The following is a 14,487-nucleotide window of genomic DNA, read 5'->3' on the forward strand; positions in this document are numbered from 1 at the left end:
ATTGGAGATGGAAATGTATTTAGAAATCAGCATTTTATTGTTTTACAGTGAAATTTACAAAGATGTTTCGTCTATTCTGCTACTTAAATTTCACTGTTATTTGTTCAATAATCCCGTTCACACAATTTAACGAATAGTCGCAATGTGCTGATGATTCATACCATTCGCAAACAATACTTGATGAGTATTCCTTTTCTAATCTTTTCTTTGTGAAACGGTGTATTGAAAATAATCGAAATCGATAGTACAATTACGCGACACCGTGCATAGTATGATTGCTATCTAAAGTACAACGTTATGTCCTTAATCATACCAATACGCTTTCATTACTTCATGTGCCTCAGAAAATGCGTACAATCGATTAGATAAATTCGACTATATTAAACAGGTGTTTTTATCTTTTTACATGACGATTGAAATGTCGTTTGCTGTTATTCGTGATGCTTTTCTTCTTCCGGAGAAAAACTTGTCTCTTAGTAGAATGATTGTATTATGTAATATGTTTTTGATAATCAGTCTGGATTACGAAGTATGTCAGGAAACAAATTTATAAAAAATTAATAGTATCTTTAAAATGAAATGTATGTACATATATAGTATCGGCAACATTTAATTTTATCAACTAATGGAAGAACCATGACCATGAGTATCTGTTTGTACGAAAATTATGATGAAATAAGCTTTGCTTTTAATTTAGTTAAGAAATAATGTTAAAACATGCATAATATAACGTACAGTAATTAAAATTATGCAAATAGTATAGAGATTTAAAGTATCTGAAAAAAAGATAAATCCCTTTATAACATTATAATTTACACCGAGCTTTATAAGTCCAATTTCTTCATTAATTTTTAATGTATGTATAACACAGATATCAGATTCAGCTTAAAAAATCCTATAAAGACGAATGATATTTGCATAAACGTGGGCGTAATCTCGCCTTAGATTACTTGGTCGAAGAGGTGTAGATAATATTTAATTTAAAGGAAATTGTGTTCCACTTTATGATTACGTTTTGAGCACATGTTGTCACTAGAGAACCATCGATAATTCCGCAAGTGCAGTGCGAGTTCCACTCAAATTGAACCATTAAACATGTAATTTCCTTTTGTTTACTTTAACCCAGAACTTTCACACAACATTCGCATGAGATTCTAATGCGAATACGAGAACTGATCTCTTTCAGTATCGAGTGCCTAAATATACATTTTTTTAGGTTTTGTTTCTCTTTTTCTCTTTAAATTATTTTAAATAGTGAGCGACGATATCAAGATAACGAGGAGGCAACGCAAAATTGACAGAGTTCTTCAACTTCCGTTTTATACTATTTATATGTCACATAATAAAGTAGAATATGTACGTTTATAGTACAAATAAAAAACAGAAATAAATAATAATTCTTGTCCTTTAATAAACAAAGACGAATAATTTTCAACGACAAATGAAACTAACATAATGATTTTTATCTATAAATTTTGTTTTTGATTTTTAAAAAATATTGATATTGATCACAGTGACACTACGAAGTACAATTATCATCATTTAAATTTTAGAAATCATTTCAGACGACCATTCTCTCATACAATTTTCTACGGATCGTGTTACACAGACGTTATTTAATTTATTATCTCTGTGCGATTTTGTGCACGGTTTCCAATACCTGGAGTAGGAAAGACACGAAACCACTTTTAAGTTGTATAGACAAACGCAAATAGAAATTTTTCATGAGCCCAGCGTCAGTTATACCACGAGTTACTCTAATTACATGATCATTATGTCAGCTACGAGAAGAACACTTGAAAGAACACTGATTGTGACAATTACAGTGTTGACTTATGGATTTTTATCATCGATTCTATTCTTCGTCAAATATACTGTCAGATTAAACAATTTTAGAGATACGACCTTTTTTCAACTTTTGTCTATTTCAATATGCGAGATAAATATCATAGTTTAGAATTTACTTTGCTTTTTAAGTGTAAAATAAAGAACAAATAAAAAGAAAAGATATATCTGTTAGATTTTAATTATTCGACAGTATATTTGTAGAAAAACAAAACCGGCTTCCTAGACACTTGATTTCGTAAATGTCTCATTCTTAGTTAACGATACTGTTCTTGTAGTCAAGTTAAGTATTTCTTGACAAGAAATTAATTAGTTGAAATTTGATGAACTCATTTTGAATCGCTTTGTAATACAACTTTGATAGCATTCCATAGAAGAAACACACTGTATCCTGCAAAGAAATACACTCAAAATGCTCATAAAGTCTTACGTGCATGATAGAGGAACACTCGTAGTCTGCTAAGTCTTCCTTTAAAGCACTTTGTCTTTTCAGTGACATATGGCAGTTATCGCTGTTTATACGTCAGAATAATTAGAGAATACTTAACATACAATTGAATGTCGCTTTAGAACTCATTGTTCTTTAGAGTTTCCTCCAACAATTGTCGAAAGTAACACCAATAGTCTTCACTCTTCATCGATATCTCACTGCAACTCAAACAGATAATTTTCTTTGCCAACCTGTGCTACGTGCCATAACCAGACACTTGTTAATCCATATCCCTGTAAACTTTTTCAAAACTTAGACTCGCCAGTCGCTGCAAAATCTATGAAAGTCACCTTCTTGGTTTTCATGTTGCCCTCTTGGGGCAACCCCTAATGCTATACGGATATCTCTTGTATTTGCACACGTTTTTTAATAGTATTGGTGCCACTAGTAGTACTCAAGGAGCTGGTCGTTCTCGTGGGAGGTTTTGGAGGAATGGGATCCTTGTGGATGGCGTTGCTGGTCCCGTGGCTAAGTTTCTGTTCACTTTTAGGCTGTTCATCGACATCTGGCGATTGACTCTGAGCAATCTGTTGATGTTCCTGGATCGACGGGCTTCTTGCAAGGGTAGTATACGATGGTGGAGGTTCTTGCGCTGACCTAGGACTTTCCGGAGCTTTCATAGACGACCTGGTAGTCATCGGTAGTGATTCTTGCCCGTTTGGCGTGCAGTCCATCGTGGCTCTCTTTTTGTCACGATCCCTCTGATAGTAAATGCCGGCGAATATCAACATGTTGAGCACCAATAACATGCAACCGATTCCTACGGTGATTGCTAGGGCTGTAGTAGTACTGTAGTAATGACGAGAAGCTAATCTTTGTAAAATTTCAGCGTCGTCTTCTGAATCGTCCAGAATAGGAGTAATGTCTTCGGTAATACTGTCGTCACCTGTAGATGTGCTGCACGCTGTTGTCGATGAGGCGCTCATCTTGGTTGTCGCTACAAGCGGCAGAGGAGTGTACCACTCGTCTCGAACTGGTCCTGAAAGATTCAACACTTGCATTCTAATTACTCGATTCGTTGGGTGAATTAAACGTTACTTACATCGTGTATGATAGGGACAGGTTTCTTTTAATTGTAATGATTACATAATTGAATCTTTTTATAATACATAGATATAATTTCAGTATAAAATGTAATATGGCAAGCGTAAGATAGATACAGGTATTCGTGCCAGTATAATTGAAGCTTTTCGTTCCTAATCTTTTTATACAAAATACTAGTTAATAATATTAACTTAGTTGGTAGATAGTATATATTTCACGCGAATCGAAAACAAAATGTATTTTTTTTTTTTTAATTTAAATTATTTGAAGAATAAGTTTTTGGTTTCTTACCTGCATAAAAGTGGTCACCCCTTTCTCGAAAATGATGATGCCGCATTGAGACATCGTCGTCTCCGGGTCGATGCAGTTGTGGTATCAGATTTAGCCAAACCGCCATTTTATGGCCACGGTAGTGGCTCTTCATTTTCGGTTTCATCGCTGAAACGATTAATCACCGATATTATTCTCTAATTACATACAACATGTAGTATATATGCGGCACAAGTATTTGAATAAATGAAAAAAGAAGAGGATAGGAGGAAAAGAAAAGATACGTAGCAGGAAGAAACTCACCAATTGTGAGATACTGTTGAGTACCCGTTTCGTATTGTTCCCATGTGAGACCACGGTATCGCGTTTTCTCCTTCGGTGTCCCATAATCCACCGATTCGATTTTGTGTGGCTCGTTCGGATTGCCGGTTTTCGCGAAATTCGTGAAAAACGTGAGAACTGCCTCGGCGACGCCCTGATCCTGTCGGGAATAATTCCGGGGAAAGAAAGCTCCTCCAGCCACCAGTGGCAACCCGAAGATGTACGGTATATCTTCGCCACGAATGCTGCCCAGACGCTGAAACAAAATTATTTCGTTCGTTGGTGGCATGTACGTGTAACGTTTGAAACCTGCGGCAAATGCTGTTCAAAACGGTATTCGATATCGACGCCGGAAGTTATTTTCAGCTACAGATAACCATTATCGACGAGAGAACTCTTTTTTTTGACGAAGGAATTCTTTTTTGCCCACTTTCGCCCACTATGACTTTTTATTAATATTACTCATAATCAGTAATTGCAATTAGGAGGAAGAAATAAACGTGGAAATTCCACGATACGAGAATCAAATACGCGCAAACTCGAAGACTAAAAGATTTAGAAATTTCAAGATCTAAACACTTAAAGATTCGAATGAACGTCTCATACTATCTTTTCAAACTATCTTACCATTTGAATAATTCTTAGAAACAGCGATTCTTTCATTTAATATATAAAGTGTCGCGAAGGTTTGTCCGAAAGAAAATTTCCGCTCAAAAATTACGCAGATTAACGACCGCGTCGTTCATTATCGCGTTTTCCTTTCGAGGATGATTCGATGACAACGAAACAAAAATTCCTGTCGGCCCAGCTGCTCGACGATTAATTATTTTAATCCGATTCAATAATTTTAATTGGAAAGCAGCGTGAATCACGCGGAGACACAGCCAATTCTATTTGTGCGTTCGACAGAATGTCTGGGTCGCGATGCAAATCCTGTTAATTCAGAGCGCAAGCAAATGGGATTTACAGCTGTCTGCCGACTTAAATGTCGCCTGGATCTACTAGAAGCTCGTGGATGGGCTGTAGATCGGTATATGCATGTGCATACATTTCGAAGACACGCCGAAGAAACGAACAGCGAATTAGCATATTGCTGGAGGATCTACCGTCTCGTCTCCTGGCACCCATACAGTCGGATCGTTTAACGGATGAACCGTTTAGCTTTGTTCCGTTAAATACGTTGTAGCTTGTTGAATGAGTCCCAAGTGAATTTCGTTAATGTGGTTTACCTAAGCGTGGCTTCTTCAAGATACTCAATTTACCGGGAAAAAAGCTCAATTTTCGAGTTTAAAGTAACGCTCGGGTCAATGACTCTCGGCTTGTTCTTCGACGTAGTAGTTCCAGCGTGTGTTGTTATCTTAATTCCCGTTTTTAGAATTTTTTAGGGATTTTATTTGCAAAGAAGTGACCTGAGAACGCGTGTGCGAATCAATGTTATTATTGATGATACTTTTAGAGTACCAATATAGAGAGAAACATTTGTTCCTTGTCAAATATTTAGTGTATTTATTATTATTATTATTATTATTATTACTTTATTATTATTTATCATGTACTAATTTTATTGATATAATATGCCAAGAGATTAAGGGGTCGGTTTAATCTCAGTTAACAAGTGGTGTAGGTCAGTGTATAGTCAGCCAGAGTATACGCAGTATATGGTTAGATAAATAGATACGATCGGTAACTGCTATATATGTATTATTATAATCGTAGAAATTTAACTGTTCGGTCATTTAATGAATATCATAGAACAGATTGTACTGCAGTTTACTAAATAACAGACAATAACAGAAATTATAACAACAAATGCAGTCCATACAGTTTATCGAGAAAAGTATGCGACTTCTTCGATAAAAAAAATTCCTCTCTGGTCCAAAGGTTTTCCTATTACTTAACTAAATTATACTTAATATTTCATTATATCATTTTTATAAATCATATTTACAATTACACGATATTCAATTTTCATTTTGTCAGTTTGCAAATTGTCGAGTTCTCAGATTTGAATTCCATTGCTGAAATTGCAATTACAAGATATTACGTATAAATCCGAAATATTTACATTTGTTGTATAATTTACATTTCGTTATCGTTTTACTAGAAATTTACAGTTTCCTCTCTTTTGCCTCTTCTATGCTAATTTCTATTCGAATTAGCCTATATTTTTTCCTAACGTTTCTAAATGCACGAACGACGCATTGATTAGGCTCGCGTTTCGAGTTTCAGTCACGACACTGAAACTTATTAAGCGAGGTGGCCTTTCACGGGCGTGCACGCGACTCGACTTCCGTTTAATTAAAATTTCGCTTTGTACGTCCACAGTTGGCCATAGCGTGGCAGCTAAACGCACTAAATCGCTATTAACCGTGACCCGAGAACGAAACTCGTTAACTTAAAGTTCCTGCCTCTCTCCCTCTTGACGTATGGACAACTACCAGTCTTATGAGCGCGTCGCGATAACACAATGAACTAGTTAAAATCGTCAAATTGCTGACGTGCATAAATTTCGAAGAACGACGACAAATTGTTTTAAATCAAATTTGCCAACCAAATGCGTAGAACAACAATTTTACATTTACATAAGCAACAAAATTACATTTTGAAAGTGCGATAATTCAAAATGGATAAAAGACACAAAAAGGAGCAATGTATTACCGTTCGATCTGTACGAACACCGAAAATATTTCCTTCCATTTTAAAGTAAAAAACAGACAGTGCGAAAGACCAAGAACAGCATTCGAGCTCACAGCTCGTTCGGATTGCCTCTTTAATCTTCCGTTTTCCTGGAATCCATTCCGATCTTGGACTTCTCGGAGCTTTATGCTCGTGCTTGTCTTCCGACTAACCGCTGCCCATGATTTCACGATGAAGCTACTGTGACCTAATCAAACGTCTCATGGGACCAGTGGAAGGACGTTTGCGTTACCCCAGAAGACTACGACGATGTAAATTAAGCGTGACTCTATGTTGGAACTTTGCCTCGACGTTAGACTCTTGGAAGTTTGCGTTATTAAGTCTATTAATCTATCGGGTAGTTGGTTGATTAAGCCATGTGATGTGTGAGTTTTCAAACGGTAATGATTCGACAACTGGAAAATTCGTTGTTTCTTAAAAGTCAATGGATAGTATAGTTTATTGAAATTATCTTTTTATTCCTATCGATATTCTACTTGTAGAATTATGTATTAATCTGTACTATTTAACTAGTTATGTATTAATTTACGCGTACAACTAGTCTGACCTCATACTGACGTATTCTCCTTACCAGTAGCGACGGTCGACGTATAAGCGAGCAAGTAGAATATACGTTTGATTGGCCAGGCGAATAACACAGAGGTCGAAGCGGTAGAGAAGCTCTATAATTTATTAACTCCCGATATGAATTAACCAACCATAACATACAATTTCGTTAATAACATCAGCGCAACCATGCAAGGTAGCTCTCGCAGTAAAAATTCTTCCATTTAACTTTTTTCCATCTCTTACCACAATGTAATTGTGATCAACTTCTGTATGCTTCTTTAACAAAAATAACGAAGACACTCGAGGGTCTCGTTCATCCTACATGTATAATTTTATGTAAAATTAACTCGAAGTTAAGCCGGTTCTCTGGCTCGCGCGTTCCACTTTCCACTTTTAGTCGAGTCAAGAGCTGTATGAAAAACTACCATACCATCTTTGATATTTCGCTGTGTTTGGCGAGAACGAGAGGAAGGGCATTGGTAGTGTGTGTACTTAAAAAATTTCGCGAAGAATCAAAGAAGTTGCGAATAAAATGGCGTCGACGACGACGACCAAAGGAAGAAAGAAAAAAAGAAAAAAAGGAACGGCTTTCGTCGAGAAATAAGTTTACGACTGAAGTGGTTCAAAGAGTCACGGTTTACTGTCGACACTTCATGCGGGCGTTTCAATCGTTAAAAGACCCGGTTCCTTTTAAATTACTTCCAACATCTGTCGCGTTCTTGTATTTACGAATGGAAAAGGGATCGAGTACTGTAGGTCGCGAGTAATTTGTATAAAAGACTATAAATTATTTCCTACGTGTATACACTGTGTTCCAAAATTCGTGGTACAAGTAAAGTAAATGGAAGTTCCGACGAAAATCAAGAATAATAAAATTACGTTGGACCTGTACATTTTGTAAGTTTACCTACACACAACTAAAGCTAATTTAGTTGCAAACTTGAAAAATACAAACAAGTTTTAAAACTGACTTTACTGTATAAGAAAATCACCCAAATAAATTTCAAGAATAATCCCACCGTTAAAAATTCTAATTCAACGCACCAATCATTTTCTTCGTCATCAGATACATAAAACGCACGCTCGATTCCCTGTAAAACGTGCAATCTTTTCCACAAACCTGCAAAAGGCTGTTGTCTTTGGTTTGATGGCTGAAGTGGTAGAAGAACGTTTTGGCTCCCCTTCTGGCGTGATAAAAGGCAATCCTCATGAGTGGAGCTACGGTATGACCATCGCTCAACGCCTCCATCGTCGAATCCCGTATAATGATAGGATGAAGGATAGGCTTGTCCCAGTCCGTATACTCGTTCCTCACCGCGGAGAAAATCTCGTTCAAATGATATACATAAGCGTTCCTAATGAACGTTCGTAAAATTCGATTTCGATGATCCTCCTCGAATCCGTACTGAATATCGTTCGCGTTAAAATCTAAATTCGACTCCGTAGTAGACACACCAAGGATAAGAGGTACTTTGATGAACGTGTCGCTGGCTCGTTCCATATCCAGCCCTGGATCGGGATTGTTTTGGTCCACTGGTAAGCCTGGTCCGATCCGTGGCACGAATCTGAAGCGGAAGGCGAGACGAATTAGTGCGATTCATTGCTCGTCAGGATACCGAATTGGTACGGTGTTCCCCGTGTCGATCGATAAGGCGACCAAGTAAATCGGGTACCAACAATAGCGTGATCTGACTCGCGAAAACTTGCGCTAGCCGATTAGCGACTACACTTATGCTTTGATCTGGAATAAACGGTACTATGATTTTGACTTGGGCGTTATAGGGTTCGATATAGTACGAGATTTTAGGGTTATAGTTACGAGATACTACGATGAGAGCTTGCGCGTAGTTTTCATAGTCGCGTTGGTGTAATTGCACATTGGCTTAATCGTACAATTTCGTAGTATACTTTTCAGGATGTTTTACCATGGTCAACGTATGTTTGCGTTAAGAATGATCGTATATGATCGTATAATTAATTTTTCAAGCTAAAGTTCGTTGCTCTCATTAAGTTTTCTATAAATGGTTAATGAAATAAATTGCGCATAATTGTTCAAGATTTGATTATTTCAACTATACGAATCATTATACAAATATATGTTTATGATTTTTCCTGCCATTAACGTTTCTTTTTTTTTTTTTTTAGATCGAGTACTTTACACGTATAGATGTATAACATCTCTTTTAAGTTGACGTTTGATATTGTAAATCGTAGATGATCGATAACTTGATTCGCGTTATGGACGGGCCGCGATCTTTTTATGCCGGTAAACGTAATAAAATACAGATAAAGTACAGTCAGATTTTAAAAGATACGTTTCGTTCAAGATCACGGGAACTTTATTGGATTCTTTCGTGCGGAGAACAATAATATCGGCGACTCGGAGCTTTTTATTTCGCGCAGGTAACGCACGAGGAATTTTTGCATGGAATTTACGGGCAGCTATTCACGGATCTTGCATCAGCCTCGAATCCAGATCGTAAAGAGTTACTATCTTACCGGATTTCCGGCAGTTCAACGGCCATGAGCTCACGCAGAGGAATGCCGCGTAGACAGTTGGCAATATCTTCGTCGTCCTCGGTGGAACATCCTATTTGCTTTGCTACTTTCGATCGTAAGTCGTTCGGATCGTGAACAGACGCCCACGGGCTTAACGCTGAGCCACTCGATAACACGACTCGATGAAAAAGGCCTGCAAACATTGGTCGACACATTTTGTTAACAAACTTAACGACCTCTCAGCAGCACCGAGAAATCAATAAACAAGGCGAATCGTGTGTTTTCAAATGTTTCCGCTTGTATCTTCGAGCTACGCCTGGTTAAAATCTACTGTTACCACGCGATGACAATTTTCATTTCCATTCTCGATATTTCGCGGAAGATGAAACGTAAAATGGATCGTAAGACATCGCGATAAATTACATCGAAAATAGGAAACGAAGCGCCTTCTTCGCGATCGTCTCAAGCGTCACAGTAGTAATACTGCTCTGAAGAAGGGACGCGTTAAAGTCCAGGCGAAAAGGGCCACCGGATATATCGAAGTTATTACATCAACACGGTAAAGTCGTTATTCACGATTCACGATATCTCAAAGAGATTTACGTGATAATAAAAGATATTCAGAGGGGAGAACGAAACGACAGCGGCGACGAATTGTGACCGGCTGCGACGTACATAGGTAAAGCCGTCATCTACCTGCAGCGAATAGAACGCCAATTTATCGCGCCTTTTACGAGACGAATATTTTCCACGAGATAGTTTGCTTCGCTTTAACGAATATTAGATTTAAAAACTGATTCCCCTTGATATTTATCTTGTGAAAAATGATATATTTTACATGCATCTCGAAGACTGTTCGTCGACTCTCGGGATGATCGTTGACGTCGACACAGTACGCGCGTGTTATCATTGTTCGTTGTTATACGTACGACGATTGTTGAGATATCGTAAACAAACTTAATAACGCGCAATAAGCGTTATCCTTCTGTCGGATATGGCTACGTGGCAGTAAAATAAAAATGTTACCGGCAGGAAATCGGCTCGGTTAACGTGATTTACACGAAACGGTAAACCAACAGCCGAGTGAACTTGCGCATCAGATATTAGACGATTCATCGATACACTCGAGAAATCCACAAAATCATCGAGTAATGATAGCTCGGCAATCGCTCCTGATGTTCCAACATCGGAATTCATCTGAGCCGGATCTGATGACGAGCAACCATAACGCTTCCCCAGCAGAGACATAACAATCTATATTTCTGTCACTCTCCAACCCATATCCCTCATTGCCTATAACTCCTACTTAGACAAGCGAGAATCTCGATACAAGGTATACCAGAGAAAATCCAGACCGCGATGATCATGCTGGATACAGCGACGATGTAATAATGCCAAATAGCCAAGAGCCTCGTGTAAATACAAACCATTGGCAATGTGTTGAAAAGAAAAAAAGGAGGAAACATGGAATCTCTCCAAAGTAAAAATTGGTAAAAATTCAAACATTACCACAGGCCTTGACGATAGGCCTTCTCCATCTATTCTCCACCGCGACATACTATCGTCACTGAAGAATGTGTAGAATACTTTGATATTTGATTGAAAATTGGATCAGCATTCGTCGTAGCCGGAGACTATTCGAGAAATGCGATGTCTGGGGATCTAGGATCATCGCATCGAAAGAACGCAGTCTGCTACAAGCAATTCAATCTAGAAACTTAGATTTTATTTCTACAGGTCAGCTAACTTACTGGCCAACTGACTCGAATAAACTTTCTGACTTCTTAGTTTTCCTTCACCGGAGATGTATCCCACATCCACGCACAAATTGAGGCAAATTACGATTTAAGCTTGGACCACAGCGATGTAAGTCTAACAGTAAGTACAGATATTATTTGGTCACAAAATATGCTGGGTGATATGGCTCTGGTATGTCTTCGATCGCACTCTACGCAACGATCTACGAGTACGTCTGGTCAAGGACGTGATCGATTCTCATTCGACAAGATATAGAGATCGCAACTTGAACCACCAAAATAATCTCGTCAGCGATCTGTCAAACCAGCGCGCCGTAAGAACATTCGAGGCTGAGAGGATCTGGCCGAACGACCTCTTTACATAAGTTCGGTTAAATCATCGATGGACTGTTTCTGAATCTAATAATAGAAAAAGAAGACAAAATTTCGAAGACCATTTTTAAATCATTGTTATTTTAGTAGAACGACGATGGGAGCTGAAAAAGCCTGACATATACCGACGAAACTTGGCTGTTAAACCCTGGCATACCCTGTATATATGTATAACGAGAAAATATTTTAGTTATTTTTATTTACAGTACAATACAGTTATTGGCTTGCTATACGAAAACAAATTTCGTGCCTACAATTATCCGTTCTCCATTCGCAAATACACGTATCGATTTTAATTTACAGAGATCCATTGTCTCCATTATTTAGGTTACAATTAATTGCAATTGGAACCTACTCGTTCGACCTATATTCGTATCCGTTCCTCACGTTTCTATATCCGTTTTAATAATCCAATACGAGACATCGTATACTATGTGATATTTAAACAACTCCCAGATTCAATACGATAGAGCAGATTTGTATCGACTTACTGTAAAATATTCAAAATTACAGATAGGTTTTTGATTATGTGAAACAACAAATACGACATAGAAAACCGTGTCTAACGTCGAACTAACGCGATAACAACGATCGAGCGAATATTATCAACCGTTTCTCGTTGGAAAATTCTGAACATTTATTTACGCAGTTATCGACAAGTCAAGCGATGTGTCTGCAATATTTCGAAAATTTTGAAAAGGACGAAGAAATGGCTTAAAAAAAGAAAGAAATGAAAAGACAATTTCGGTAACACGATGCTGAATTTTCAAGCAGCTCTTCTTCCTCCGTAGTTTTCCTTCGGTTTATTAGTTCGTCATTTTTTTTGCTACCCTTTATACTAAATTTATCAGATTGAAAATTCTCTTCGCGGGGAAGAGGAATACGAACGAATTCTCGATAAAGAATTAAACGAAGAAGGGGAAAAGAAATAAAGAGAAATAGGACGAAGAAAAGGAGATTCAGCTGAAAAAACCTCGCTCGCTTCAGTCCGGCATCGTTACGCTACGTTTTAGTGTGGCTTCACGAGGTCGCCTCGTAAAGATCGTAAGCCGGAGGAATATCCAAACAAACGTCCTTTAAAGCATCGAGTACTTCACGCGGAAATGTTGCAGAGAGAAGCGTATTCGGATTAATCCCGGTGCTATGCCGAAGGGAAATACGATGCAATACGTGTCCAATGTAAATATCCTCCGCCTCGTCGAACGCAAATATTTGCCTTTTACAATTTTGTATCCCGCTCGCTCTCTGTCCAATGCTGCGCAACTATCGCTATAATTTTCGGGCAGATGATACTTGCACGAGACAACTGCGTCTTCCTATAACTCGCGATTCCGTCTGTATCTGATTCATGACGAAAGCTTCACGATGTTCGCTGGAGCGAAATCCGAGAGAATCTTCAAAGTAGATCTACGATTTCATATAACTGGTATCTTATTTTATAGTTGTACGTATACACTAAAATAAAAGATGTATATTCTGAAGTAAAAGACACGAAGGCAGGAGTGCCGCAAGGAAGCGTCTTAGGACCAATATTATACACACTACACACGGTCGACATACCAACAACTACCAACAGCAAAATACTGACATTCGCGGACGACACGGCTGTACTAGTCAGGCACATTAATCCAGAAACAGCAGTCACATTACTACAAGAGCACATCACGAAAATAGAAAAATTGCTGCAAGATAAACAAATAAAAGCAAACCCCAGTAAATGCAACCATATTACATTTACACTAAGAAAACAGAAACCACGAAATGTCCAATTGAATTAACACAAACAGGGCAAGTTAAATACCTAGGACTCCATTTAGACACACAACTTACATGGAAACAACATACTAAATCAATTATAGACAAAATACTGATAAAAAGAAGACAGATGTACTGGCTAACTAGTCGCAGCTCTAAACTCGACATAGAAAATAAACTAAAAATCTACAAAACGATAATAAAACCAAGTTGGACGTACGGAATACCGCTATAGGGGACAGCAGCAATGAGCCACGTAAATAAACTAGAGTCGCTACAATCGAAGATACTGGGAACAATAGTCAACGCCCTATGATATGTCAGGAACGAGGATATACGCAAAAACTTAAAAATACCAACGGTCAAAGAAGAAATCGGCAGGTACGCAGAAAAATACAAGGAAAGAACGGCAACACATCTAAACCACCTGGCTGTTGAAGCGAGCAAAACTCTGATAGAAAGAAGACTAAAAAGAACACCCCACTGACCTCACTAAAGAAATAAAATAGTCAAACTTGAAGATGGTACCTCGAAGAGGATGGAAACTGGAAGATGGAAAAAAGAGGTATACACTGCGGACGTTTAGATAAATTCGTAATTTTACGAAAACGATTAATGATATTTCGGAGTATAAAGAGTTAAAACATAGAATATTTACATTCAATATTTATCAATGTCTTTAGCGTCTTCAAACCGGTATAATCGCGATCTAGAGGAAGTTGATCTAAATACGCGAATAAATACCAAATTAGAATTGTATTCGACGATATTCGCCGAACAATTTAACTCGTCTCCATTGCCATTCGTCTTACGGTACATAAGCTGTTGGAAATCTCGTTCGGTTATCGAATATTCCAACTTCCTCGAAACTTTCTTCGGCGTGTTATT

General features: G+C 37.9%; 1 protein-coding gene across 1 annotated transcript in view; it reads right to left on the reverse strand.

The window, feature by feature from the left end:
• Window positions 1-14: 14 nt before the first annotated feature.
• NLG-5 (neuroligin 5) overlaps window positions 15-14,487 on the reverse strand; it is a 38,511-nt gene continuing 24,038 nt past the window's right edge. Inside the window, exons 6-10 of the mRNA XM_069119572.1 lie at window positions 9,716-9,908; window positions 8,337-8,781; window positions 3,953-4,226; window positions 3,671-3,817; window positions 15-3,314 (exon numbers count right to left, since the gene is read on the reverse strand). Coding sequence (XP_068975673.1) covers window positions 2,668-3,314; window positions 3,671-3,817; window positions 3,953-4,226; window positions 8,337-8,781; window positions 9,716-9,908 — 1,706 coding nt within the window. The 3' untranslated portion in view covers window positions 15-2,667. The remainder of the gene's footprint in view (window positions 3,315-3,670; window positions 3,818-3,952; window positions 4,227-8,336; window positions 8,782-9,715; window positions 9,909-14,487) is intronic.

This window comes from Bombus flavifrons, chromosome 9 (genome assembly GCF_040668555.2).
Source record: "Bombus flavifrons isolate JBK064 chromosome 9, iyBomFlav1_principal, whole genome shotgun sequence".
NCBI classification, from domain to species: Eukaryota; Metazoa; Arthropoda; class Insecta; order Hymenoptera; family Apidae; genus Bombus; species Bombus flavifrons.